Raw genomic sequence first — 25,926 nt, 5'->3', positions numbered from 1 at the left:
GGGGTGGTGGAGCGTACTAAAACATGCATTTTTTGTATAGCAATGTAGGGTTTAAAGTGACGAGTTAAGGCAGGAACGCTAAAAAACGACACAAGAGAAAATGTGTTATGCACAAAATTAACGCAAAGTGCTTCTTTGCAGCAATACAAGTGACAGGTGACGAAGGACGGAGACGCCTGGTAAATAGGCATATGTCCCACCTTTGCAGCAATACAGTATTCACAATACATGTTCAAAAAAAGGGAACACTAACAGTAATAGGAACTACAGCTGTGATTGGCTGGCAATGCAGCGGTAGAGGGCGGTAGTGAGACGGACAAACCACGATCCGATGCATCAGAGGATCATTCGCAACTCCTGATGTCGAGTGTAATGGGTGAGTTTACGCACAGGGAAAAAGCTGATATGCATCTCATATATAGTGCTGCTAATGGGAATGGCAGAGCAGCGCTATGGTTGTACCAGGAACGGTTTCCGAATAGACGTATGCCGAAGCACACAATGTTCGAGAGATGCATCGGTCTCTGTGTGAAAACGGGTCATTTGAAGCCACCTCTGACACTAGGAGTGGAAGAAGTGCACGACAACCTCGCATTGAAAAATCCATCTTGAACACTGTGCATGAATCACCTCAGACAAGTACAAGAGCTATTGCATGTCGTCTGCAGCTGAGTCATTCCACCGTTTGGAGAGTATTGCATGAAAATGGTTTGCACCCATACCATTTGCAGAGAGTCCAAGCCTTGCAAGAGACAAATTACCCTCTTCGAGTTCACTTCTGTCATTGGTTCTTGCAGCAGTGTGCGGTGCAGGCGGATTTCCCATCGGATGGGCTATTCACGGACGGGGCAACTTTCTCACAGGACGGCATTTTCAACAGCCACAACTTGCACGTGTGGGCAACTCATAATTCACACGGCACACGTCCACATGCATTCCAAACCCGCTTCTCCCTGAATGTGTGGGCGGGTATTGTTAACGACTACTCACAGGAACATACCTCTTACCTGCACGTACAACTGGCTTATGTTATCATATTTTTCTGCAAGAGGTGCTACCGGAATTGCTGCAAGATGTTCCGGCTGTCGTTCGTCATCGCATGTGGTTTCAGCATGATGGTGCACCAGCCCATAACCACGTGCGGGTCTGTAATTACTTGGATGGAACATTTCAGGGCCGATGGATTGGCCGTGGACCCGTTCGATGGCCACCTCGTTCGTCAGATTTATCCAGCTTGGATTTCTTTTATGGGGCCATCTAAGGAGCATCATTTACTAGACACCCGTTGACTCACTGGAGGGCCTCGTTGCACGACTATCCATAGCGGCTGCAAGCGTGCGCGAAATGTTTGTCGTTTTTCAAAATGTTCGTCAATCCCTTTTTCAACGTTACCAACCATGTATTACTGCTGATGGTCGCAATTTAGAACATTTATTGCGAATACCGTATTGCTACAAAGAAGCACTTTGCGTTGATTTTGTACTTCACATTTTTCTCTCGTGTTTTTTTTTTTTTTTTTTTTTTTTTCCCTTTCTGCCTTAACCTGTCACTTTAGACCCTACATGCCTATAAAAAATGCAAGTTTTAGTACGCTCCACCACTCTTCCAAGTTTGTCACATGATCTATGAAACACCCTGTATATATGTAAACACTTTCTTACAGTCTTAACCCCTCCCTAATGATGACATTTCATTCAAACATTTCGAAATTCATACTGAAGTTAAGAGAAGATGCCCAATATTAGGATGCTTCGAAATGCAGTGTAGAGATGAAACTTCGTGGGAAAAAAAAAAGATTGAAAAATATAATAATAAGTTAGACGAAGTTGACGAAAGCAAATTTTACAGATTCTTAAGACGTTAAGATAGATGTTGGAATTTCACTGTCGGACACTGCGTCATCTTTTACATGTATAATGTTTACAATATTTTTTAATATAATGTAGTTTAAATTTAAAACGCAAATGAAACATTCTGTGACTGAATTCTAAAATATCATGAAAAATATAATTTTACATAAACTTTTAGCATTTAGACTTCTAGCATTAATAATTAAAAGCTAAATTATATTACAGTATTTCCATTTCATGTCTAAATGTACACACATTTATGAATATGTTTGTGAATGTTTCTAGATTAAAAGACAGAATTTTGGAAACAAATTATTAATTTAATAATATCACAGCCATCACAAAATGTATAATTTAATCAACGTTTAAAAAATCTATTTAAAGACATTTAGTCATGACAGTTAAGCAATCACGTCGATAATCATAATTGAAAGTTTTAATCAAAATAACTGTTATAGGGTTTGTCCGGAAGGTAGTGGAATTGAGTTTTTAAAAAAATATATACCTTCCCAATTTAGACATGTTGACTTAACAGTTTTCAACATATGCCTCTTCCGCATCAATACAGCCGCAGAAAATGGTATGCTCTTCAACTCCCTCGTTACGCCCTCTTGAATGGCCTGGACCGAATAGTGGTGCCGTTACCGCTTACATTTCTTCACTTCATGCATACAATTTCAAGGTGTTTTTACCAGTTCTTTCGAATTTGTCGTATATGGTCCGGCCGTTCACAGTTGTAAAGTTTTAGGGCGTAATCACGCAGCTCAGCTGAAGGCGAAACTAAAAACATGCCGAAGCATTCAATCTAAGTGATGAGTAGAAGTTGGAAAACTTGCGTAGGCAGGCAGTCGATCGAAAAGTTTTGCAGAGCAGTCAGTCTGAGTCTAATTAAAATTGTCGGTCATAAACGTCTTAATCTTCTGATTCGGCAATTTGCCTTAAGGTCATTGCAGCTTGGAACCCTGCAAATGGTGTTCCTGCTGTCGATTCTGCTGTTCGTATCTTTTCTACTTGTGAGATAATAGTTCGGAGGAAACTATTAACTTTCTGATCCTTCACCCAAACCAGTGCTTTATTGGTCTCATCGGGGGGAGGGAGAGGGATGAGCTTGAATGTTTTCTTTAATTTTTCACTGTAGAGAGACTTAGGGGGATTTTTCTGCTTTTCTCCTTCAACATCTCGAATAAATGGCGGGAAATCTGTTTCTTTGGTTGGTGGTATCATCTTTTTCGGTGGGGAAACCTTCTTTTCAAACTTCTTGTATTCTCTGCAATCCCGATAGCTGAAAACGTGCTTTTATTACTGAAAATGCATGTCGGTTCACATCAGGTTTTAATTTGCATTAGTTGCTTCGATGATTTTTGCCGCATTTGCAGCATCTTTCTTCATTCGTACATAGCTGTTGCGAGTGACCCCACTCCTTGCATCGATAGCACTGGATGGGTCGTTTCTTCGGTAAAAATTTCTAGATCCTTACATTCACGCTGAACATACAGTTCAGGTTATGTATTGCATATCCAAATTTATTTTTCTTTAGCTCCAGCAGGAAGATGGGCATTTTTTCCAAATTATTTTTCTTGCTTCTGCGGAACTGCTTAATCTTTAAGATCGGGAAATTTTTCTTCTCTAAGTTTCTGAATATGGTTTTTTCAGTTATGTTGTCAGGAATGTTCTTCAGCACTACTTTTAGAGGCTTTTCAGCATTCAGTTAAAAAGTATAGAAAGGTATATTCTTATCCTGCAGGATTTTAGTAGAGTTCCTGTAATCGTCTTTTGCCTTCATATCTGCTTGAAATTCTTCTCCGCAAGTTTGATGTAGCAATTCCTCGATTTTCAGCCAATTCGTTGCATTACTCTGTAGTACAATCGGCGGGGACGTCTCCTGGACCGCTCCTCCTCGCTAATCTTTTCGAGTGACTGAAACCTGTTACTTTTCGCTATTTCTATCAGCTCTGGATTATTTGGGATTTTCGCTGTAATCTTGGGATTAATCCAAGGTCCGTCCTTTTCCGAAGATTTGGCTGGATTTTCGTCAGTGCGCGGTTTCTTAACTTCTTTTTCGCCTTCGATGTATCCGCATTTTTTAAGAGTGGTGACTGCTTCGTCGATCAGTGGTGCCGTCCTTTTATGACCCTTTTTCAGTTGGGGAAAGGGAAAGAAGTCCGAAGGAGCGATATCTGAGCTGTACTTGTACTTGAAAGATGCAGAAAACGAGTCGCCTACGTCCGTCCACCACCAATTGCTGGATAAGGGAGGCTTCATCACGGCATGCGCCGAGCCACATCACCTTTGTTGTCATGGAATTTCTTCACACAGCTTTCCCAGCTACCCTACAAGCCAGATGTCGCTCCTTCAGACTTCTTCCTCTTCCCTCGATTGAAAAGGGTCGTGAAAGGACGACACCACGGCTCCATCCAGGCCTTTCAAGAGGCTGTAACGAGAGAGCTGAAGAACATTCCAGTTTCTGCGTTCCAGGGAGACTTCAGTAATTCACAGAGTAGTTCGAAGCTCTGTGTTAATGCAAAAGGAACATATTTTAAAAACTATTAAGTCGGATCTTTCAAAAGTTTGAATAATTTTTTTTTAAAAAAACTTCAGTCCTACTACTTTTCGGACCTACCCTGTAATTAATGTAAATGCAGATAAGCAAACGCTAACATAGCAAACGTTTTAATGAGAATTAAATAAAATGTTAATGTATAAATATAGACATAAATTACAATTTAATGCAATGACGATAATTTACAAAAATTCAGTGTAGCTGCTAATGAGAATCTACGTCTAATGTAAACACAGAAATTAAAAATGGCATGCTTTCAAAGGACAAAGTACTCAGTGATCTTTATCAGCCTTCACAACAGAAGAAAACTCATTAAATGTTCCAAAAAATCTTTCTGTTTCTTTACGTTCGCATTATTGCCAATGAAATATTTGCTTTCAAATTTGAAATATTCGACATTATTTACACCACTTAAGATGTTAATTAATAATGCAATAAAATGTAATTCAGACGCAAAGAGCTTCAAGTGTTCTACTGAAGTTTCATTAAGTAAAAGGAAATGCATCTCTTATACTAATACTAATACTAATTTTAATTTTTAGCCTTTTCTGTCATTACTTGTTCCTCTCGCGTTTCCTCGCCAGGATGTAAATGAATTAGGGTGAAAGAGAATGTGTTTAAACTGAAGTAGAAAAAAAGTTAGTCACAGCGTGTTTCGCTGTTGAGTGCGCACGTTGATGTTTTTACTAGCTGTGCTGATTCTGAATCTCAACGTCGCATTCTTGCCGCCGAAGTTAATTAATAATGGAATAAAATGTAATTCAGACGCAAATAACTTCAAGTGTTCTACAGAATGCCGGCGCGGGTTTTTGAGTCAACCTGCTAGGTTAAACTCATTTGTGTAGTCTTGAACTACTAGCGTATCTTTAAATTTAGTTTAGTTTTCCATTATCTTTAGTTTTATCGCCACGAGTTCATGGTGGATTTGTAAGCAAAAAAAAAAAAATTGTGCTCTCTGTAAATAACTGAGTTCAATGAAATGATCTTTTAGACTCTTCTCCTCTTGTATATATCTTCAAGTCTTAGCGATAAGTAGCTAGCCGTCTTTCAAGTAGATCTAGTAGCAGCTTATGCTAGCCAATAATACAAATTTAAGTAATATAATAAAAATGCTATAGTTGCAAGATAAAAATTGGGTATACTTAGTTAGTTTGAAATAAATTGTTCGCAAAACAAGGAAAATCAGAAATTGAAGCTTCCTATGATTAAGAATACTTATTTCAACCGGAAAGGAAGACATGATACCAATTAAAATTCAACATGATACCAATTTTTTGGACGTAGGAAAATAGACTGAATAATATATCTCTGATTTTATTACTATGATTTTATACTCTGAACTCATTAAAATGTTTGCAGGATATAAAAGAAGCAAATTTACAATCTATATTTGTACTATAGCACAAATATTGTCTACACTGCAGAATTTTTGAAAGATCATTCTTGCAAAATGATGGCAGTAGCTTTTGACTCTCTACGAGTCAAAGCATGAGCCTCTTCGAGTGACTAATTGTTAAGTCTCGGAGCGGACCGGCTAATTATTACTGTCTTATTACTTAATGTTAAGCTCTTAGAGCCTCAACTGTTATTTCTTTCTCTTATCAATTCGAAGAACGCAAGAGTAATAGAATAATTTTTTTCTAAATATTCTATTCTGTTATCCTAGTTTTCGCGTTATCAGTTGAACTCATGTAATGCGGGTTGCGATTAATCAAGTTAAATAATAATACCACTTATCTAAGTCTAAAAGTCTCTTCTAATACTATTTCATTTATGCGTCATATAAAGAGGAACTATTTTTCGTATTTAATATTAAACCATACTAAAACAGGCTTTCAGAAGTCTTGACTCTGCTTTATTTTTTCTCTTTATTCGACAACAAATCTGTATATAACGTATGCAAAAATTAAATCTCTTCCTTAAGATACCTTAATACACAGTGGCCACATTAGACTAGCACTAAAAAACAAAGTAATGTAACTCAGTGGAATCGTTTCAAGAATCTACTAGAATAATTTAGATTCATTGCCTTGTACAATCAATAAACGTGAAAATCATTTAATGAATGATGTAGACCATTCTTGCCAAATTAGAAAGTTCTATCCAATACGAATTGTTTGGCTAATTTAGGGAACAGTTGAAAAAAAAAAAAAAAGAGTTAAAGTATTACAAGATTAAGGAAAATAAACTATTGCGAACAAATAGAAGTAACAAAGTGTGTTCATTATAAAGTATTATATGCAGCTTTTATATACTAGATGCGTTGTATACACAAAATAAGCATATTTTTGCACATTTTGGAAAGAATACACAGTGCATGATTATTCCTGGGAGAGGGTGTCCAATACATAATATTTGAAAACGCAAACGAAATATGTAAAAACCAAAATAGAATGTATAAAATTCCAACACAGGTGTTAGCCAGTCCTGGCTGTTGGCAAGAAATAACTCACGGTAGGAATGAAATTAATGGCTCTTTAAGGACAGCGAATCTGTTCTTTTCTTTTTCATTTGAATCACATTAAATGAAAAAGCTGCGATTTAAAAACAATAAAAGGCAGATCTGACGATTCGTCATTTTTTATTAACACACTAATGTGCAAAACCTAAGGACTGTTACAGTTTTTTTGCAGCAACATAGTCCAGTTCTTTGTAAGTGCCCTTTTTTAGTTGATACACATTATGGAGTGGATGTGGGAGCACTACAGTGTGTCCCCACAGAACACATGCTTTATTGGACTAAGAACTAAGTACTTTAGTAGCTAATTCATACGAGAAGTAGCCTTACTTTCCAGTAATTCATCTGCTGCCCACATACGATGTGCTGTGGCATGATCTCCATAAAAGGAATTTAGAACCAATGGTGCTTCAGAAAAATCAAGCAGGCAAAGGTTAACCTTACTACAGTAATTATTTGCCGTTATTGAACCACAGTCGAAAATGTGGAATTAAATATAACGACTGACCATTACGTTGCCTGAGACGATCACAGCTACTCTTCCTTGCGATATCTTTTGGTTATGTTTTTCTAACGAAACCGTGTTCTTATCTCTCTCTTTCTACCAGAGCTGCTGATATTAAAAATCGTTCACAAGAATAAAGCAATGAAGGATTATATGGCCTAGTCCTGATACTCTTTACTCTATTATAGCATTTATTTCCAACGTTCAAATTCTAAAGCGATCTAACATTGAGTTCATCAAGAAAAACGCTCAAGTCCTCCTTTATGTAAACGTCTCACTCCATTGAACTGCTATACTAAAAGTTCTACGACCATATGCAGTTGCTTTGCATCATTGCCTGCAGCTTTGCGTCGATGTCTTTTGATCTGTACGCCTACTATGTATTCTTCTTTTATTGACACTGTTTTCTTTGGGCGGCCATCGCCGATCTTTCTGATAGCTGAAGTTTTGATGATTTTTCCGCATGTGGATTATTTTTATGGTGATACCAAATGCTTTGGCTGCACAAGTAAGCCCCATTAGTCTCTTCATTGAGCTTACCAATGATACTATCATATGTGAAGTCATTCAAATGTTTTCTCGTAGATACTATCTCTATAACATTATGTAACAAATCACTTGAACCTCTTAAAACATACATACTTGCTGTTCCGTACTTGTAACTGTAGCGTTTGGCTGACGGATCCCTTTCCCGTTGCATTTTTGTTATTGGGCATTTATTATGTTAATCTGTTTGATCTGGCAATAAGAAATAACGTAAAGTGTCGTCTCTGATAATAGGCAACTGATATATTCTACTACGCAGAAGAACGCTTCCTCGCATAATGCACACGCTGAAATAACTCTTCCTATTCTTTTTAAAAGAATACATAAATAAACGATATCGTTAAAAACGTATCCTATTTTTATTACGCTAACTACGCACCCTACCTACGCACACTTGCATTTTTTTTTCACGCCTATGCTTTTATTCTGCTTTACAGTATCGCGTGACGTACAACATAAGTTGTCGAAAATACACATATCCACTCCTTTCTGCAACTAAACTTTGCAAATTTCGAAAAACTTTTTAGTGCTCTATTTTTTGCATATCATCACATAAAATACTGCAGATTGTTAAGCTTTGCTCAGTATGTAAGATTACTGTTCGCAAGACCGAATAAATAAAACATTGTAAGAACTTCAAATGAGGCGGATATTTTGAGCCTCGTCAATATTGTCGGCTGTTAATAAGATCTGGAGATTGCAGAAACCAGTTTTAAATTTTTAAGGTTCCTATTCAATACTTTCAATTTTATAATTTTAAGACAATATTCAATACATTTTGTGACATATTGAGAAATTAGCACGAAGGAAAAGAAATGACATTACAAAGTTAACATCACGTAGCGCTTATATTAGCTCATTTAATATATTAATACGGAACAGGTTCTAATTTGGTAGTGCTTTTTTTAAAGCTATTCATTGTTTATGTACTGTAAATGAAAAAAAAAAACTGTTTTGGCTTTTATGTTAAAGATATCGAACTAACTTAAATCGAGGTCCATATTTCATACATGCGTAATTCATATCATGTGAACACTACTTACGTAGTATATATACTCGTGCTCAAGAAACGCTAAAAGAAAAGTTACGAATATAAAAAGGGAAATTAAAATGTACAATTTACATATGAAGTAGAAGTTTTATCGCTGAATACAAATAGGCAGCAAAAATTAGCATAAAGCTCAATTCTGCAGTCACAGCACAATGCCTTAAAAAGATACTATTTCTGCTATGACACCATTTCTACTATGAAACTCACAAGAAGGCTGTCGGGATGTGGCAAGCTGGTGCAAGACAAACCGCGCTGTTGCGAGAGCTGAATCTGCATCGTTGTGTCATCAATATGCTGTGGAATTGTTTCCAAAGGGATCGAAATCCCTGTTGAAGATCTGTCTAGAGCCGGAGAACTACCACAAAGGGAGTCGATCGCTTCGTTTTGCTATGTGCAAAAAGCCGCAGATTACTAACAGCATGACAGTTGACGTTGGATGTTTCTGATGCTGTAGGACGGCCCATATCTCGCCAAACTGTTTCTGGAACTGCATGCCTGACGTATTCCTTTGTCACCATTGCATGTCAAAGCAAGCTTGAATTGGGCTCGTGAACATCGCTGATGAACATTAGTACAGTGGGGCCACATACTCTTTACGGATAAGTCTCAATTTAACATCCAGTACCATTTCCGAAGAGCAATGATATGGAAGAGCCAAAGGACATACTCTTGGGCACCAAACATCGAAAGAAACCATTACAGAGGAGGAGCTTTACTTGTATGGGCTAGGATAACAACGAACAACTCACCGCCCTCTACGTAATTTCTAGTCATTCCGTCAATGTAGTCCAATATCGGGAAGGATTTCTACACTGTCTTGTGCGCCCTTTTATCGCTGCAATGGCTACCGACGCGATATTCATGGACGATAACGCCCGCTCGAGTGGTGCAGAGTTATCTGGATAATGAAACCATTTCACATTTGCTGTAGCCAACTAGATTACCGTATCTGAATCCCACACAGCATGTGTGGTACATGTTCGGATGACGGATAGCAGGTCACAGTGTGCCGAAAGGCACTCTCCAGAAGCTCCAACATGCATTACTCTGACATGCTACCGCCACCACAAGCGATTAAAGTCACTACTGCGAACTTGTCTTTCCGTTGCCAAGCATGCATTTAAGTTAGGTGATACCATACCTGTTATTGACGTGTTGCTTCTAAGGCACATTCTTTCGACCCATTTTGGTCTTTTGCAAGTTGATGGTCATAATACATTTTCTGTATGTGTTTGTTTTATCTTTTGCTCTGTGGTTTAATAATGCCACACCAACCTCTTGGATCTCTTTCACAATATCCATGAAATAATTTTTATTTTATTCCGTCTTTTGCCTTTGTTGCTTTTTTTTTTTTTTTTTTTTTTTTTTTTTTTTTTTTTTTAGCAGGAGTGTAATATATACTTTGGCAATCTTCTCTGCATGTTCTGTGTACACGTGCTTGATATCTGCTCGACTTCTGCTTGTCAGCAAACAAATAAAAATGTACTTCTACATATTGCAAATTTCCACTTCAATTTTAAAATGTCACCTATTTCTCATTCATTAATTCTTATTCTTAAATTGATGCATTATAAACTAATACAGCGGACATCTTTATAAACTTCCTATCTAGGCAAAAGTTTTCTTTGTTTCTGAAAACAACATATAAAGGAGGCGTGATCCACATGGAATTTTAACCCCTCTGATGAATCTTAAAATACAAAGCTCTTTTTATTATTAGTTAAATGAAAACTGTTATCAATAGTTTGATCGACTTTTATTTATTTATTTGTTTAATTATTTGAACAGTAGCCTTGAGCAAAAAAGAATTCAATCTATCCCAATCTTTTTTCCATTTGATAACATTAAAACTACTGAACTTCTTTCTTTCTTTCGGAAAAAAAAAAAGCAGAAATGGCAATCAAACATTTACGAATCACCTATTACAGAGGTAAAAGAAAAGTTGAGATTAGCTTAGCAGATAAAAGTATAGTTACAACAATAAAAAATGTTACTAAAAATAAACAGTGTAACAGAAGAAAGATATTATCTGCTGTCTATGATTTCTGTGCCTATACTTTGGATTAATTTGAAACGCAGTGCAAATTGCGCATGATTTTTTTTATCAAGTTACAGTTTACTAAAGAGAAAAGATGTATGACGGAATGTAAAATTGCACAACTCGTATTCTAGTATTCTCTTGCAACATTTTTCGTCGTAAAGAAGTTTAAACCTGTACAACAACAACAAAAAAAGAAATGTTTCAGGTAAGTTTCTTTTTATTGTACTTTAATTATTTCATTAATCAAATCTAAATTAGGCTCTTTTTCCAAAGCAAACAACTAACTCTAGAGAAAAAAATAGTTTCTTTTTACCTTGTTCCGTTATACTTACTCAGGCTGCAGTTTAGAAAGGTAGATTCAAAATCTTGGAAAGAATACCCTTGTTTCTTTAAATTCTTTTTACTTCCTTGTACAAAGTAAAAAGGAAGTATTGTAATCGCTAAAAGTTTCAGGCAGCATATTTCAACGAAAATATCCATTTTTACCGCTATCGAATGCAATTTAACGATGTTTTTGCGTGATATCTGTACGTAAGGGCAGAATAAAATACTCGTTTCCTACAAAAAAAATGATAAAACTGCTTTAAAATTAATTCTGAAGAGAATTTTTCGTGGCGTCTGTACGAACGTATGTACGTACGTGCGTACGTACGTACGTATCTCGCATAACTCAAAAACAAGTAGCCTCAGAACGTTGAAATTTTGTATATAGGACTGCTATAACATGTAGATGTGCACCTCGTATTTTGGTTGCAATCGGCCGCACCAAACGTATATAAATATATTTATATATATATCCACTCTGTTATCCGGCTCAGTGATCTCAGTTTCTTTACTGTTATATGTTTGTAAATTGTACATTTTTTCCTTTAAAAATGATTGTATTATGTTGTTTTTATCTTCTGGTTAAGATTTTTATGCCTTTAGTAAATCTGTATGCAATATTTTTAGAATTATCAACAATTTTAAAGTTGTCTAAGTGCCGCTAAACCTTTTTTTAATGGCGGCCGTTGATGTTTACATTTGAAACAGGAGACTAGTGGATTTCTTGCCAATCTAGAGAAACTTAGCTTCCCAACAACAAAGATAACGCATTCATTTATTATTGCCAATTAAATCATGCTTAATTCTTTCTGCAATTTTTTCGAGAAAATAAGTGTTTAAGATTTACTTCGTAATTTTTAATATAGATATTTTGAGTTTTTATGTATTTTTGCCTTCTCGCGAAGTGAGAACTGAATTAATTAAATGAGAAATACTCAATCGTCTGTGAAAAACTGTTTCTTTTTTGTTTTGTTTCCTTAATTTCTTTTATACATCATTCTAGCTTTATTATAGTATTTGAATAGAACATGTGGCAACGATTAGATAATTATATTCTTTAAATGATATAAATTTTGTGCGTTATGAGTTATAATATGAACGAAATATATAAGTTAACTGTTATATAATTACTGGATTATATAACATTTAGTTTCCGTTATATAATTATTATATAAGTTAACTGTTATAGAATTATTAAGTGAATCTAGCGCCAGAGTGTCGCTATGGTGAACAAATACTAGAGTGAATTATAAAGAATGCATTTATTCTATTGTGGTTTATGCGCTGTCGGCGAAGTAGATTTAATTCAATCCAATAAGTTTAAATGAAATGCAAGAAAAAATGCGTATAATTTAATATTCCAATACAAGGAAGTCATGTGCTGTACACATCAGATTTTTTCTTTTACTTTCTTGCCTTGTCCGCTGTACAATTAAAGCTTGACTGCGTGGTTTTAAATTGTCTAAACAGTTTACTACAAGCATGCTTATGTTTGCAGACTTGTCAATTTGCCATAAAATATCAGTCATTAGCATTTTGATTTGCTTTTCATTCACAGGTATGCTAATACTCAGTAATTTCGTTTCAGGAAGTATTGTACATTTTGCGGCAGATACATTTTAAAAATGAACTGCGAAAGCAATGCCTATAGCTTATAATTATGATACGATGTATAGTTTGTATTTTCTATATTATATTCTTATGCATAAATCAGATTTTATACAAAATTATTATCAGTTTATTCGCATGTTTTCTGTGTTACACTTTCCTGGGTGTAAATAAGTTTAAGTTCTCTTTTAATTGACTTATCACCTAATAAGATAGTCATAATGATTGTTTACAGATAAATAACAAAAGTCCAATGTTGTCTTTTAATGACTAATGAAAAATGAAAAGGATGAATGTAAGTCTTCTAGAGTTATAGTGTTTATCATTCACAGCGCTTTATTTTAAATTTATGTGTACACCACATAACTTCCTTGTATGCTTGCTAAATTATTCACATTTTTGTCGCACTATATTTAAGCTTATTTCTTCGAATTATTCAAACTTAATTAACCGATGTGTCAAGGCAAATTGAAAATGACGTCAAAAATAGCAAATTTTGAAATTAATATCCCTGTTAACTTTTGTCGTACAGGAGTCAAACTTCCTCAACTTCTTGCATTTTTATCTTCTCATAACGAATATGAAACCTTCCGAAATATAAGTATAGGAACCAGGGCACCGCAATAAGAGTTAGGTTTCGTTATTTATCCAAAATTAATTTTTTTTTAATTTGAAATTGCCAAAACATTAATAATGTTATCATTTAAAACACTTCTGTAATTGGAGCTATATGTCTACCATCAACAGTTGCAAAAATAAAACTCAGTTAAGGACTTTTAAACTGGGTAAAGAGGTGAATATATATATATATATATATACATACTAGGTTGGCAAGAGAGTAAATTCGGTTTTTAATGTAAAATAAAACTCAGTTTTTTTGTATAAAACATAAACTTTAATGAGTCAAATATCTTCCACTCTGCTTGATGACCTTTTGCCATTTTTCTGGTAAATTCATGATTCCAAGGGCACAGAACTTCTGAATTTTCTCAGCAAAAACTCAACTAAGTGCGATTTGAGGTCATCATTATTATTGAAATATTTACCATTTAAGAAGTTTTGTAAACTTCAAAATAAATTATAATCCGATGGCGCAAGCTCGGGGCTGTATGGGGGATGCGACATCACTTCCCAACCAAGCTCCAATAATTTTGTACGCATTGCTGAAGACGCGTGAGGGCTCGCATTGTCATGGTGAAACACAATTCGTTTGCTATTTGCCATTTCTAGCCTTTCCTTTTTTATTGCTTCCTACAGTTTCATAAGCTGTTGGCAGTAAACATCTGAGTTTATCGTTCGGTTGCTGAAAGCAGTTCAAATATGCAACTTTGTAATCCCGCCTAATTGACAAGCATAATCTTTTTCTTATGCAATTTAGATTTTGAAAAAAATTATGCTGATTCTTCATGCTTGGACCATGATCTTTTCCGATTAATGTTATTATAGATGATCCATTTTTCATCAACAGTGATAATTCGTTTAAAAAATGAGTGGATTGCATTACGCTTGAAATGCGTATTGAAAATATTGATTCTTTGTGTTATGTAAATTTCAATTCACGCGGAATCCAAATATCGAGCTTCTCAACGAGTCCGAGACGTCTTATGTGATTTTCTATTGCTGTGTGCAATACATTTAATTATTTTGCAAACTTTTGCGTAGTTATATGATGATTCGATTCGATTATGTCTTTAATTTTGTCATCATCAACTTCAGAAGGTCGGCCAAAACATGAAAATTTTCTAGAGCAAAAATTTTTAAAGCAATTCTGACACATGCGTTTTGTTAAGAAATCAACACCATAAACTTCACATATCTCTTCGAAGCCTCATTCGGCTTTCTTGCCTTATTGCAAACTGAAACTCTGAAATGTTAATTCTTAAGATGACTGTGATAAAACTAATAAAACTTGTAATAAACTTAGTTTAAAATCTGTATTGGTATGCAGCCAAAAACGCACATTTTAAAATAAAATAAAAAATAGCACATACATAAAATAAGGTAGAATAGTATATTATATAATAAAGTAAGTTATTGTTGATTTCTAGGAAGAAGGCTATTTTTCTTTGAACTAGCATCCCCCAAAAAATTCTGCAATAATTTGGATCGCGTTTCGTTTCCTTCTATATTTGAATGAATTCTTTCCTAATCGTGAAAAACTAATATATAAAACTTTGATTTAAATTAATAATTTTCAAATAGCCAAAGTTAATTCCTGAGACGATCAAAAAGGACCTATTTACCAAAAAGTTGTTTTAAAAACTGTTGTGTTTGAGCTATCAATTAAAATTTGGCATTGCATATAAATATACATATAAATAAATGTGAGATTATACAATTTAACTATTGCATAATTAAAATGTCTTAATTATCTAGATGTTATAGCAGTCCCATACATAAAATTGCAGCATTCTATGGCTAAACGCTTCGAGTTATGCGAGATACATACTTATATACGTACGTACAGATTTACATACATATGTACGTAAGTACAGACGTCACAAAATGTTCCATTTTAAATCCATTTTACAATCCGTTTTGAAATAAAGTATTCTTCATTCTGTCGGTACGTACGGAAGTCACGCAAAAAAATAGTCAAAATGGATATCGCCATTGAAATCCGAAACATGAAATTTTTCGCGATTACAATACTTCCTTTACGTCGTACAAGGAAGTAAAAATACATTTATTGTAAGGAAATACCAACAGGAAGAGCTATACTGTTGCTTTTGCAAACATTAATTATCAATAAAAGAAATGCACACAAGATTTAAGGAATGAAATTCAAGATGTAATTTTAAAGCGTTCTTTTAAATTACATTTTTCATTTCTTTTAAATTTCAACTTTCAAACATTTGTAGCCATATTTCTTGAAAGTATCAGAAATGCTGTAAAAGAAAAAGCAAACTAGGCACAATAAATAATTTCTGAATTCAGTTGTCGAAAAGGTGAGCACGAGTTTTAAAAATAACAACAAATATTTTACATTTGCTTGCGAAGAACTATTATTAAGAAATAATAATATGCATAGTATTCTTATTGCTTCCCATACATTTCAGTCACAATGATGAAATGAATGATTGGAAACTATGGTCCATAACCACGCAACTAGTTTTTGTCACATTTCAGTCACAATGATGAAATGAATGATTGAAAACTATGGTCCATAACCACGCAACTAGTTTTTGTTTTCATATCATAGAGCAGCGCTGTCCAACTTATCATAGCCCACGGGCCATATTTTCTTTACCAAACATTTCGGGGGCCAAGAAGGTTGATAAATGAAAAGTCAGTTTATTTTAATTAAAAAAATATTTTAGTTATACTAAAAAGCATTATTATGAATCAAAATTATTTGAAACTTTAAAATTCCCGGTATGGTTCCACTATGTAGACGATACTTTTACCTTGTTTGAAGGTAATAAAGATGATTTAAATAAGGTTCTTTCAACAATGAATTCTATTGATCCTTCCATTCAGTTCACTTTTGAACTTGGTACATGCAATTCTTTTCCGTTCCTCGACATTCTGGTCACATGTAACACATCCAACTTCAGTACTACGGTTTACTGTAAATCTTCATCGGTTTGCTCCCACCCCACTTCAAATCATGTCATCCGACTAAACAAAAGGTAGCTTCATTTTATTACTATATTTTCATTGCACTTCAAGTTTGCTCCTCCAAACTTTCTCTTGATGATGAACTAAATTATTTAAAAGCAGTAGCTACTGACAGGGGCTTTTCAACCAACATTATTAATCAAGCAGTTAAAAAATTCTCATCTCAACACACCAAAAGGCACACTCTTGTTTTAGGAGATTATAAGAATTCTGTTGTCATTCCCTTGTTTCCATCAATTAGCTATAACATTACACGTATTTTACAGAAATTTAACTTTCGGGTCGTTTATTCTCCCATCAATAAAATTAAGAGTTCCATACTCAAGTACTTCATTCCGAATATGAATTCCTGGGGTATTTACAGGATTCCTTGCCAGTGCGGTTTAATTTACATTTATCAAACTAAAAGAGCCTTAAAATTTCGCGTTAAGGAACATGAGGCATAAATTAGAAAAAAGGAAACACGCGATCGATAAAGTCATCTGTTGCCCAGCATTGTTGGTCCGAAAATCACACTTTCAATTTTTCTGCAGCGAAAATTATTTAAAAAACAACTTTTTTGGGGGAATTATAATTTCTAGAGGCATTTCCCATTCAAAAAAAGGTTTCTAGTTAACGCTCCCAACTCCAATCCATCTTTGCTTTCAGCCTTTAAGGAAATTATGTTTTAGTTCTCGTTTCATCAATAGATGGCGGCAGTAGCTTAACTCCTGTCAAGTCATTCTTATCTTACCTTATCTAATCACTATATCACCTCGTCCATTTGCGCTTTGACAGCTGAGTATGATGGTTCGTTAAAACCATCGAAACTGGTCCTGTGAAAATTTGAAAATATAACATTGATTTTCTTTGGTTGATTTTTAAATTAATACTTGTTCGGCGTGTTATTGTATCTTAATGATTATCTTGGTTTGTATTACGGCTGCTTATAGAAATGGCTTATTGACCATTTGTAATAATATTTGTATAATACAAATGGCGAATAAGCCATCTGTATGATGACCGATTATACAGTGGCTGCCTCAGATTGTTCTTGTTCTTGACGCAATAACATTTTAGTTTCTCATAAGCCTAGCATTTGCATTATTTGCGAAATATTTGATAAAACTTCAGTGAATATATTAAAGTAATGCTTCCTATCTGTACAAGTTTTTATTATTATTATTATTTCCATCGATTAAAAACTCATATAAAACTTTTCATTTTCATACATTAGTAGGAATTGATCATCGCAGAACTCTTTTCTAAGAAATCCTATCTTTACGGATAAAGCTGGGATTCTTTTGAAATATTTGGTTTAAGATTAGTTATTTTATTGCAGTTTTAGTTTATGTTCCCCCACGATAATATTGAGTATTTTATATAGTATATTCTAACCTGTATCAAAGCCTTGGACGATATTATTGAAGACTCTTCCACCGTTTCTTTCAAACGGGTCTAGATGATCATGCTTGTAATCCTTTTGACCTCTGACCGAAGTCAAACAGATTAAAACAATCACGGAAACTGAAAAAAAAGTAATAGTTATTAATCAGAATGAGATAGAGTAGCATAACATTAACTTTAATTTGATAGTAAAACTGTATTTCCTAGCGTGTTTTTCCTGTTGGTTTACTAATTTTATAGTCCGAAAATCGAGAGAGGGAATTATGTGAATAACTTAATTTCCGAAGAAAGCGGTTGCGGCAAGGACATAACAAGTAAAAAATACTCATGGATAAACTACAGTTAAATATCAGTATGGGGGGTTATTTCTGTAAAAGAAGCTTACATTCTAATAAGAACACAGGGTAATATTAACCTTACAATATGTAATAAGATATCTTCCTTTCTACTTACCTATAACTTGAATCCCGCCCTTTCTAATTGGTGTGCGTGCTACTCCTTAGGCCTCAAATAATCATAAATAATTAGAGAAATTTAATGTGCAGCTGACTGAGCGAAATAGTAGACTGAATGTTAGTTCGTGTTTGCTTCAATATTGATGGGTCTGTACTTGTATAAAGCTGACCCATCAATCAACAGTTCCAAGAGAAAGGTCAGCGTGACTTTCGCAGCTAGTTTGCGGGGTTTATCTTTGTTAGTATGCGGGCAATCGTGGTCGAATACATGTTAAAGGCTAGAATTCATTCGCTGAATGCATTAAGGAAAGGGGAAATTACATAACTGGTTTTAAAATTTTCTGTACCTAACGCTGAAAAGCTAGGAAATACTCAAGGAAATACGGTAATTCCAATTCGAATACCAATATTAAAAAATTTCATTAATGTATATTAGGATCAAATCAAATAAAAATAATATTTTTTTTTCAATTATTTAACATATAATATCATTTTTGCCATCGAATATTTGTAAATCCTTTTAAAGTCAAACATACGTTGTCGCTCGAGTTTTAGTAAAAATCTTGTTAAAAATTCTCCGATTATATACGGAAGTATATGGTAGGATATAAGTTCGGAAAAAGTTATTTTAGGTAACCTAATAATTTTTAAGCAGTGCTTTGTTTTATAACTTATTATTTTATGTTTTATAGTTACTCATATTAAAAACATTAAACACTTATTTAAAATGTAATAGGAACACAGCTATATATATATATATATTTAAAAACGAAAGACCTTTAAGCATTACAGATTAGATAATAATAATATTAATAAGTAAGATTATTGTTCACATATTTGCAAGTCAGATGAAATCGTTTCTGCTGTTTGTTAAAAGCTGCGGTTTGTTTTTTGTTTAGCTAATCAGTTATCAAGATTTGCTTGCTATGAATGTAAAACTTGCTAATCTCCTGGAACAATGGAATATATCAGTTATCAAGATTTGCTAGCTATGCATATAAAACTCGCTAATCTGCTGGAACAACGGAATATTTTCAATTAAATTGGTGTATTTCAGCAATGACAAAATGAGTTAGGTATATCTGATTGAACAAAGGCATGCGGTTGTAGTGGATTTTATAAGATGAATTGGTTTGGATTTAAAACGCATACGCAAGAAAGGCATTGAAACTCACTGAATACGCAAGAAAGGCATTGAAACTCACTGAATACGCAAGAAAGGCATTGCGTTCAACCACTAGGAATAGATCGCAGTTTTAGCCATTCAGGAACTGAAGGGTACAATAAAGGATTTATATCACTAAAAATTTAATCACAGTACTTATATATTTGGTTATCCTATACTTACTACTGTATTTCCTCGCGTGCTTTTCCCCTTAGCAATATAGAGCTAGGCACTGAATATTAAATTTAAAAATATTCTCATAAATTTCCCCTCTTTCTCTCTGTTGTACAGATTTTTTTCCTCTGAAGGCTAGTTTATTGGCAAATTGTATTCCCTTGATTACTTTTATTGATATTCAATGTATTCAATTTGTATCTGCATTTCTGTATTAGCAATACATCAACTTTATTTTCTCTCGAATTTATTATTTTAGTACCTTGTGTAGATTTTTTTTTTTTTTTTTTTTTTTTTTTTTGTTAACCTTTTGAGGCCGGGGCTTTGGTAGAAGTAAAAGCCTTGAAAGAACGAGGAATCTTGAACCCAATGCTGTCCTCCTTTTAAGAAATCACCTCCTATTTGCAACAAAGATTCTTGCGTGTAGTTTAATGGAGGTGCATCTACTATGTCGCAAATCAGAGGGGTGCATCTATGTCGCAAAAGGAAGGAAAGTGTAGGGATTAGTGACCAGACTTCAACATGCTTTTCGTCACTGAGGGAAAATTTCATAATACAGATGTTCCGGATTGAGACTACTGGGAATTTTTGAAGAAAATGCCTCCGTTGAAGAAAATGTCATTCTTTATATTATAGAACGTTACTTTCGTTTTTATAAAATTTTGGCTTTAATTTTAAATTACACTACACAACTATGCGTCTTTACTAAGTGCTTACAATAATTATTTCTATCTTATCTTTATGTTAATGTTATGTCAAAAAAATATTTTAACTATTTGACTATTTTCTTGGACAATTTAAAATTTCACCAGTCTTCATCTCAGTCTTTTTTTTTTTTTTTACTGTTAAATGTCCTTATAATTTTAAATTTGTTTTGGTATATAATTATCAAATATAGCTATATCTTTGAACTTTCTTCCATAAAGGGAATAATTAAACAATAAACGCATAAAGCTATAGAAATTATTAAAAATTAAAGTTCAGCGGAACTGTTAAAATTATGCTCTAAAGGCGTAATGAAATTTTAATTTTACATAATTGTTCAAAATCTGCTTGATAACATACTATTTAAGGAGTAAACTTTCAGCAAATTAGAATATAACTGGTTTAATTAAAAATAATTTTATTTTGCTGTAGACTGTTAATACTGCAATGTCCAACTACATATGTGCTACTAATTAAAATTCAGTTCTTTTAAAAAATTAATGCATAATAAAACAGACGCTCAAACACTATTTTTTTAGAATATTTTAGTTTTAAAAATTTGAAAAAAAAATAGATTATTTAATCATGTACCGTTTTATACTGTTTATTGAAAATTAGTAAGTGGTATATTTCAAGTATTAATAATAGAATGAATTTAAGTCATTAAAAATGCTAAATTATTATTAAGTATGCAAAACCATAATTAAAAACGTAAATTCCATTTGTCTAAAACTAAATTCCCAGCCTCACTAAGGGAACGTGTTCACTCGGGTATCAAAATTTAGGTAATTTCTTAGTGCAAAGAGTTTTTGAAATTGAAGGGAAAATTGTTTGTTATGCTTAGTGTCTGCAAAAACTGTGGGACAAAGGTTACACGATAATTAGTTGTTGTCTTCAATACTGTATTATGTTATTCTATATTATGCTTCATAATTTAGCTCATTAAGAGAAATTTCCAGATCATTTTTCTAGAGAATTTTCTAATAGAATTTTTCTATTTCCTCTATTGTTTAAACCAGTTCGTTTCAACTCCGGACTATCTTTGTAGCAGCTTTGACATCAACCATTGCGGCATATTTTATATGATGGAATTTAAATTCTACGATACATTAAGCGATTATCTTTACTTGCAGTTACTCAAAAAATCTTCATTGTCAGATCATGCGAAATCTATACTGACACAGTTGAAATAACTGTTTTTCTCTTTTTTATTGAAAATTTGGCAGCTATTCATTGGTTTCATTAACACCTCGGTCATTATGCTGTCGCATCGACACTATTTCATAACTGAGTGCCCACGATATGCCCCCAGGAATTTGTCCTTGAACGCAGTTGCTGAGATATATGTCTAATGAATGACAAAGGCATTCAATCACTTAAAAGGTCAAGGTTCAGAAATTCAGATGGGGAACATGTGTTGTCTTAGAACAATTATTTGTACATTATTTGAGAGCTTTTACATCCTGTTTGCATTCTCGGAGCTCAACAAACAGTGAAATTTCACAAATGCTACTCCAATCCATTTTGAATATCTTACTTCAAAATTATTTGACCGTGAAATCGAGACACTGATACTGAGGTACCTTTTAAAATAACAGAATATCAGTACATCTGGAATCTAACGGCTAGAGATGACCTTTCAAACTGATTGACTAGTTTTAGTGTATTTACGATTTCCAGGTTTCAGACTGAAATTTTAAAACTACTGTTGTTTCCCTGACGCAAAATTTATATTTATGTATGTTCTTGTGATTTGTTTGAATAACAGTACCATCACAATAAACTTCCGTGTGTGAAGGTCACTTCAGCATAAAACAGATATATATGAAAATAAAGACAGACAGAAAACTGTTAAAAATGAACTGGTAAGAATGTAAGACAAAGTACATGTATACAAGCACGTGGGAATTTATATTTGTTTATGGAAATGTATACCTACATATCCGTGTAGTATGTATATCTGCATTGATATAATATGGTATAAGTGCAGATATGCACATAAAGCGGAAAGCATGCGTACCCTTAAATGGGAATAACGTATATACAGACAAGTACATGTACACACACCAGGCACACATATGCATTTATATATATGTGGTTTGCGTGTGGATTTATGCATACGTGTATAAACATATAGATATATGTATGTGTATATATTTCATCATCAAGCTCTTGAAAAAGGTTCGTATTTCTTCTTCAGTAAGATCTCTTTTCCTTTTCGACATATTGCTATAAAAATGTAAAAATAATTCCTAAAAAACTTACGAAAATATGCAACATTTTAAAGCAACGCAAGGCTCTGTTTACAATTTACAAACGCAGTTATCGCGAAATCTGTAGCTATGTAGCTACAAGAACTAAAAGGGAAAAATTGAGGAAAACCAGGTTCTTAACACAAAGACCTTTGGAAGAGATAAGGGATTAAAACCTCAGGGACGTCAAATTTGACATTTCATCCAACTCTTTCAGCCTGGAAAATGGGGGAAAAAGACATGGCCACTAAAGTGCACAACCCAGTCCTTTCAAAGAGAGGACTCTGTGGCTGCTATAATGGCTATCCCGTCTTCAAAAGGTTAAGCTACAGGACGTGACAAGTATCCTCACACTCAAATAACTTTCGAAACATATGAATTTCACCTTCATATGTTTCGAAACGCTGTTTTCATATATAAACGCTGTATGAATATGTATGGGCCTGTGTATGTATGTATGTGCATGTATGTGTATATGTATACACACACATATATTCATGCTTACATAATATACATTGCATACGTGAACACATACATGCATACATTTCTGAATCCGGTCCTGATAACAGAACAATACCCGGAAACTTTTATATACTTTTATATGAAGATTTCGAACGCTGTTTCAGTTTTATTTTATTCTTCATTTTGAGAAACTATCTTAATTGAAAAATTATCTTCGAAAACTATTTTAAGCAACAATGAACTTTTTTGTACAATATTGTGATATATCTAGTAATTTCTAAATGTAATTATCTGTGTGTAATTGAGAACAATCTAATTTATAAAAGATAATTATAATTTATGAGTCATCGGGATATACGTCAGCTTTTAATGTGCCACGATTAATATTCTTGTCTGGAAAAGCTTATATACGTATTCAATGTCAGAATATTCATATAAAAATCTTTAGCGTCAAAATATAAAGGGATTAATATAAAACTAAATATAAAGGGTAAACATAAGACTGTAAATCTGTAATTACCTTATGATTAATATATGCAAGACTGTAGATTAAAAAGTTAAAATTGTTAAGTTATAAAACTGTAATGTTGAAATCTCTTGTTCCATTGTTCTAATGCTGTTAAATCTGAAGCATTTACTGCATTCAAGACAAAAATGTAGAAGAGAAAAGCAAGTAAATTTATTCTTACTTGTGTAATAATCACAAAACTTGGAAATTATAACTATTCCAAAGCTTAACTGAACATATTTTCGGCTTTACTAATCAAAATCAATTAAAAAAGCAAAATGTAAAAAATATTTACTTCCACACACTTACCACATAGAAATCTCTGTGAATACATAGTCTGCGAAGCCAGTATTTGATTTACTTTAAATACGTTTCAGATGTACTTAAAGAAACAAAGAGAGCAACTAAGAGATTGAGCCTTAGAAACAATACCTTTTAATCCTTTTTAGTAAGATATGAAACTACTGCTACCAATTTTTATCATCTTCAAACTGATAAACTATTAGTTTCTAATGAAGTGCAATGTTTTAAAGAGAAAATATTTGCGATTTTACTTATCCATAAAGAACTAATATTAATAAGCTGTTATTATCTTCTAAAGCCTAAAATGCTTGCACAACAAAATGAACAATTTTTTCATTTGAAGTTGAATTAAGCACTTTATTCGAAAAGCGAATGAAGTTTGTCACGTCTTAACAGAAATGCTTTATTATTTTGCGTCGTTGCTATTGTTATTCAGTTTCAGATGTTGTTTTATCAGAGTTTGGCTTTGATTGTTATACCTTGTAGAAGATAAAGGTTTTCGTATTTTTGTTTCAAAACACATTGCCGCTGAAGTATGGGTTGTGTTAGATATGAGAGTACAAGGATGTCAGATTTAGAGACTCTTTCAATTTGTTTTAACTGAACAAGAACCAACAAGATGCAAGAACACCAAATTTATAATCCGCGGAGCTGCAGTAATTATAAATCTCTAACTAAATATTCTACTAGTGTAAAATACTTTTGCCATTTTAGGTTTTCTTATGATTCTCGAATGAAAGATACCAGAAGTAATATAAACATAACTTTTAATAAAACTTCAAAGCAACTGTATACATACTACATATTGTTAAGGTAAATAAGTTTTAAAGGTTTAAAGCATGTTGGTCTCATTTTCCAAAAGATACCGCTACTAAAGTTTTCAGGAAAAGTATACTGTAAAGACTAATTGCTCGATTGGAGGATAAGAATTCGAATACACTCACAGAAAAGCAACTTAGAAGAACTTTAAACGTAACCTTCACATTCAAACATTTAACTGAGTTTCATTGCGTCACATATCGCAGCTTCGGCATGTGTGTAGAGAGGGATCAAGGAAGTTTTCAAATTATTTCCAAACGATGATACCGAATCTCAAAACGCCTCTTAATACCAAAGTACTCTCAGTCTGGTGACATTTTGCTAAATGCTGCCAAACTAAATGCAGGTTTTACTACTCTATACGCAAAAGAACAATATATAATATTCTGTGCTATAACTTGACATAATAACCACGTATATATATGTCAAATAAATATACTAAATGATCAAGTGCCTCTAAGTGATTTTGATCACAGTTATACCAAAGCAAGGCAGATAAACCGTTCTATGTGTGAAGCAAAAATAAGACCTAGAGTTGGAAACAACACAGTTGTATAAGGGCAACAGTATCAAAGGCCGTAACAAGTACATCAACAATAAGTATACCAGCATCCACTGTGCAAACTGTAACTATTCGATCGTCAATTACTACCAGGATCGACGTGGAATAGCAAGTATAAGTAAATGGAGGGCAACAATATTCTAAATCACATAAAGTTTCATTATCAAAGTCTAGGTGAACGACAGGAACAACATGTGACAGCATAAGCTGAAGGACCTAGGTTGTAGTCAGTATCTTACATGTGTACACTGCTGACTGACAGGTACCTGGCACAGGAAGCATCAAATTTATAAAGCTGTGCAGTCAAATAGATCGCCTTTTCTGCCTGAATAGGCTGCGGAGAGAATAAATATGTGATATCGACAGAATGAGGCCATGGGCCCATTCTACTAAGTTGCATCTGTTAAAGAGGGTTGTGGTTCTGTGGTGATATCAGAAACACTTTTTATTATGTACAAAAATTCTTTTAATGCATTTAGTTAAGTCTTGAATACTTTGCTTTTATAGAACAGCTTATTAATCACCTACATCCTTATACAGTATCCCGCAACTGAGAGATGCATTTCGCTTT

General features: G+C 33.6%; 2 protein-coding genes across 3 annotated transcripts in view; one reads left to right on the top strand and one right to left on the bottom strand.

Annotated features, from left to right (window-relative positions):
• Window positions 1–25,926, bottom strand: part of LOC118204646 (uncharacterized) — a 59,941-nt gene that overhangs the window by 30,897 nt on the left and 3,118 nt on the right. The window contains exons 1-2 of one of the 2 annotated variants that reach the window (XM_035376951.2): window positions 23,981–24,139; window positions 17,942–18,070 (exon numbers count right to left, since the gene is read on the bottom strand). In XM_035376951.2, the coding sequence (XP_035232842.2) occupies window positions 17,942–18,070; window positions 23,981–24,005 (154 nt within the window). In that variant the 5' untranslated portion in view covers window positions 24,006–24,139. Of the gene's footprint in view, window positions 1–17,941; window positions 18,071–23,980; window positions 24,140–25,926 lie in introns of those variants that run through there. The other variant, XM_035376950.2, reaches the window with a different exon arrangement.
• Window positions 11,061–25,926, top strand: part of LOC118185754 (folylpolyglutamate synthase, mitochondrial-like) — a 122,223-nt gene continuing 107,357 nt past the window's right edge. The window contains exon 1 of the mRNA XM_085820782.1: window positions 11,061–11,216. Coding sequence (XP_085676908.1) covers window positions 11,208–11,216 — 9 coding nt within the window. The 5' untranslated portion in view covers window positions 11,061–11,207. The remainder of the gene's footprint in view (window positions 11,217–25,926) is intronic.

The sequence above is a fragment of the Stegodyphus dumicola genome, chromosome 7, assembly GCF_044657685.1.
Source record: "Stegodyphus dumicola isolate Sdum_Otavi_A_Nest chromosome 7, ASM4465768v1".
In the NCBI taxonomy this organism is placed as follows: domain Eukaryota; kingdom Metazoa; phylum Arthropoda; class Arachnida; order Araneae; family Eresidae; genus Stegodyphus; species Stegodyphus dumicola.
This window is presented reverse-complemented; position numbering and strand designations above follow the sequence as displayed.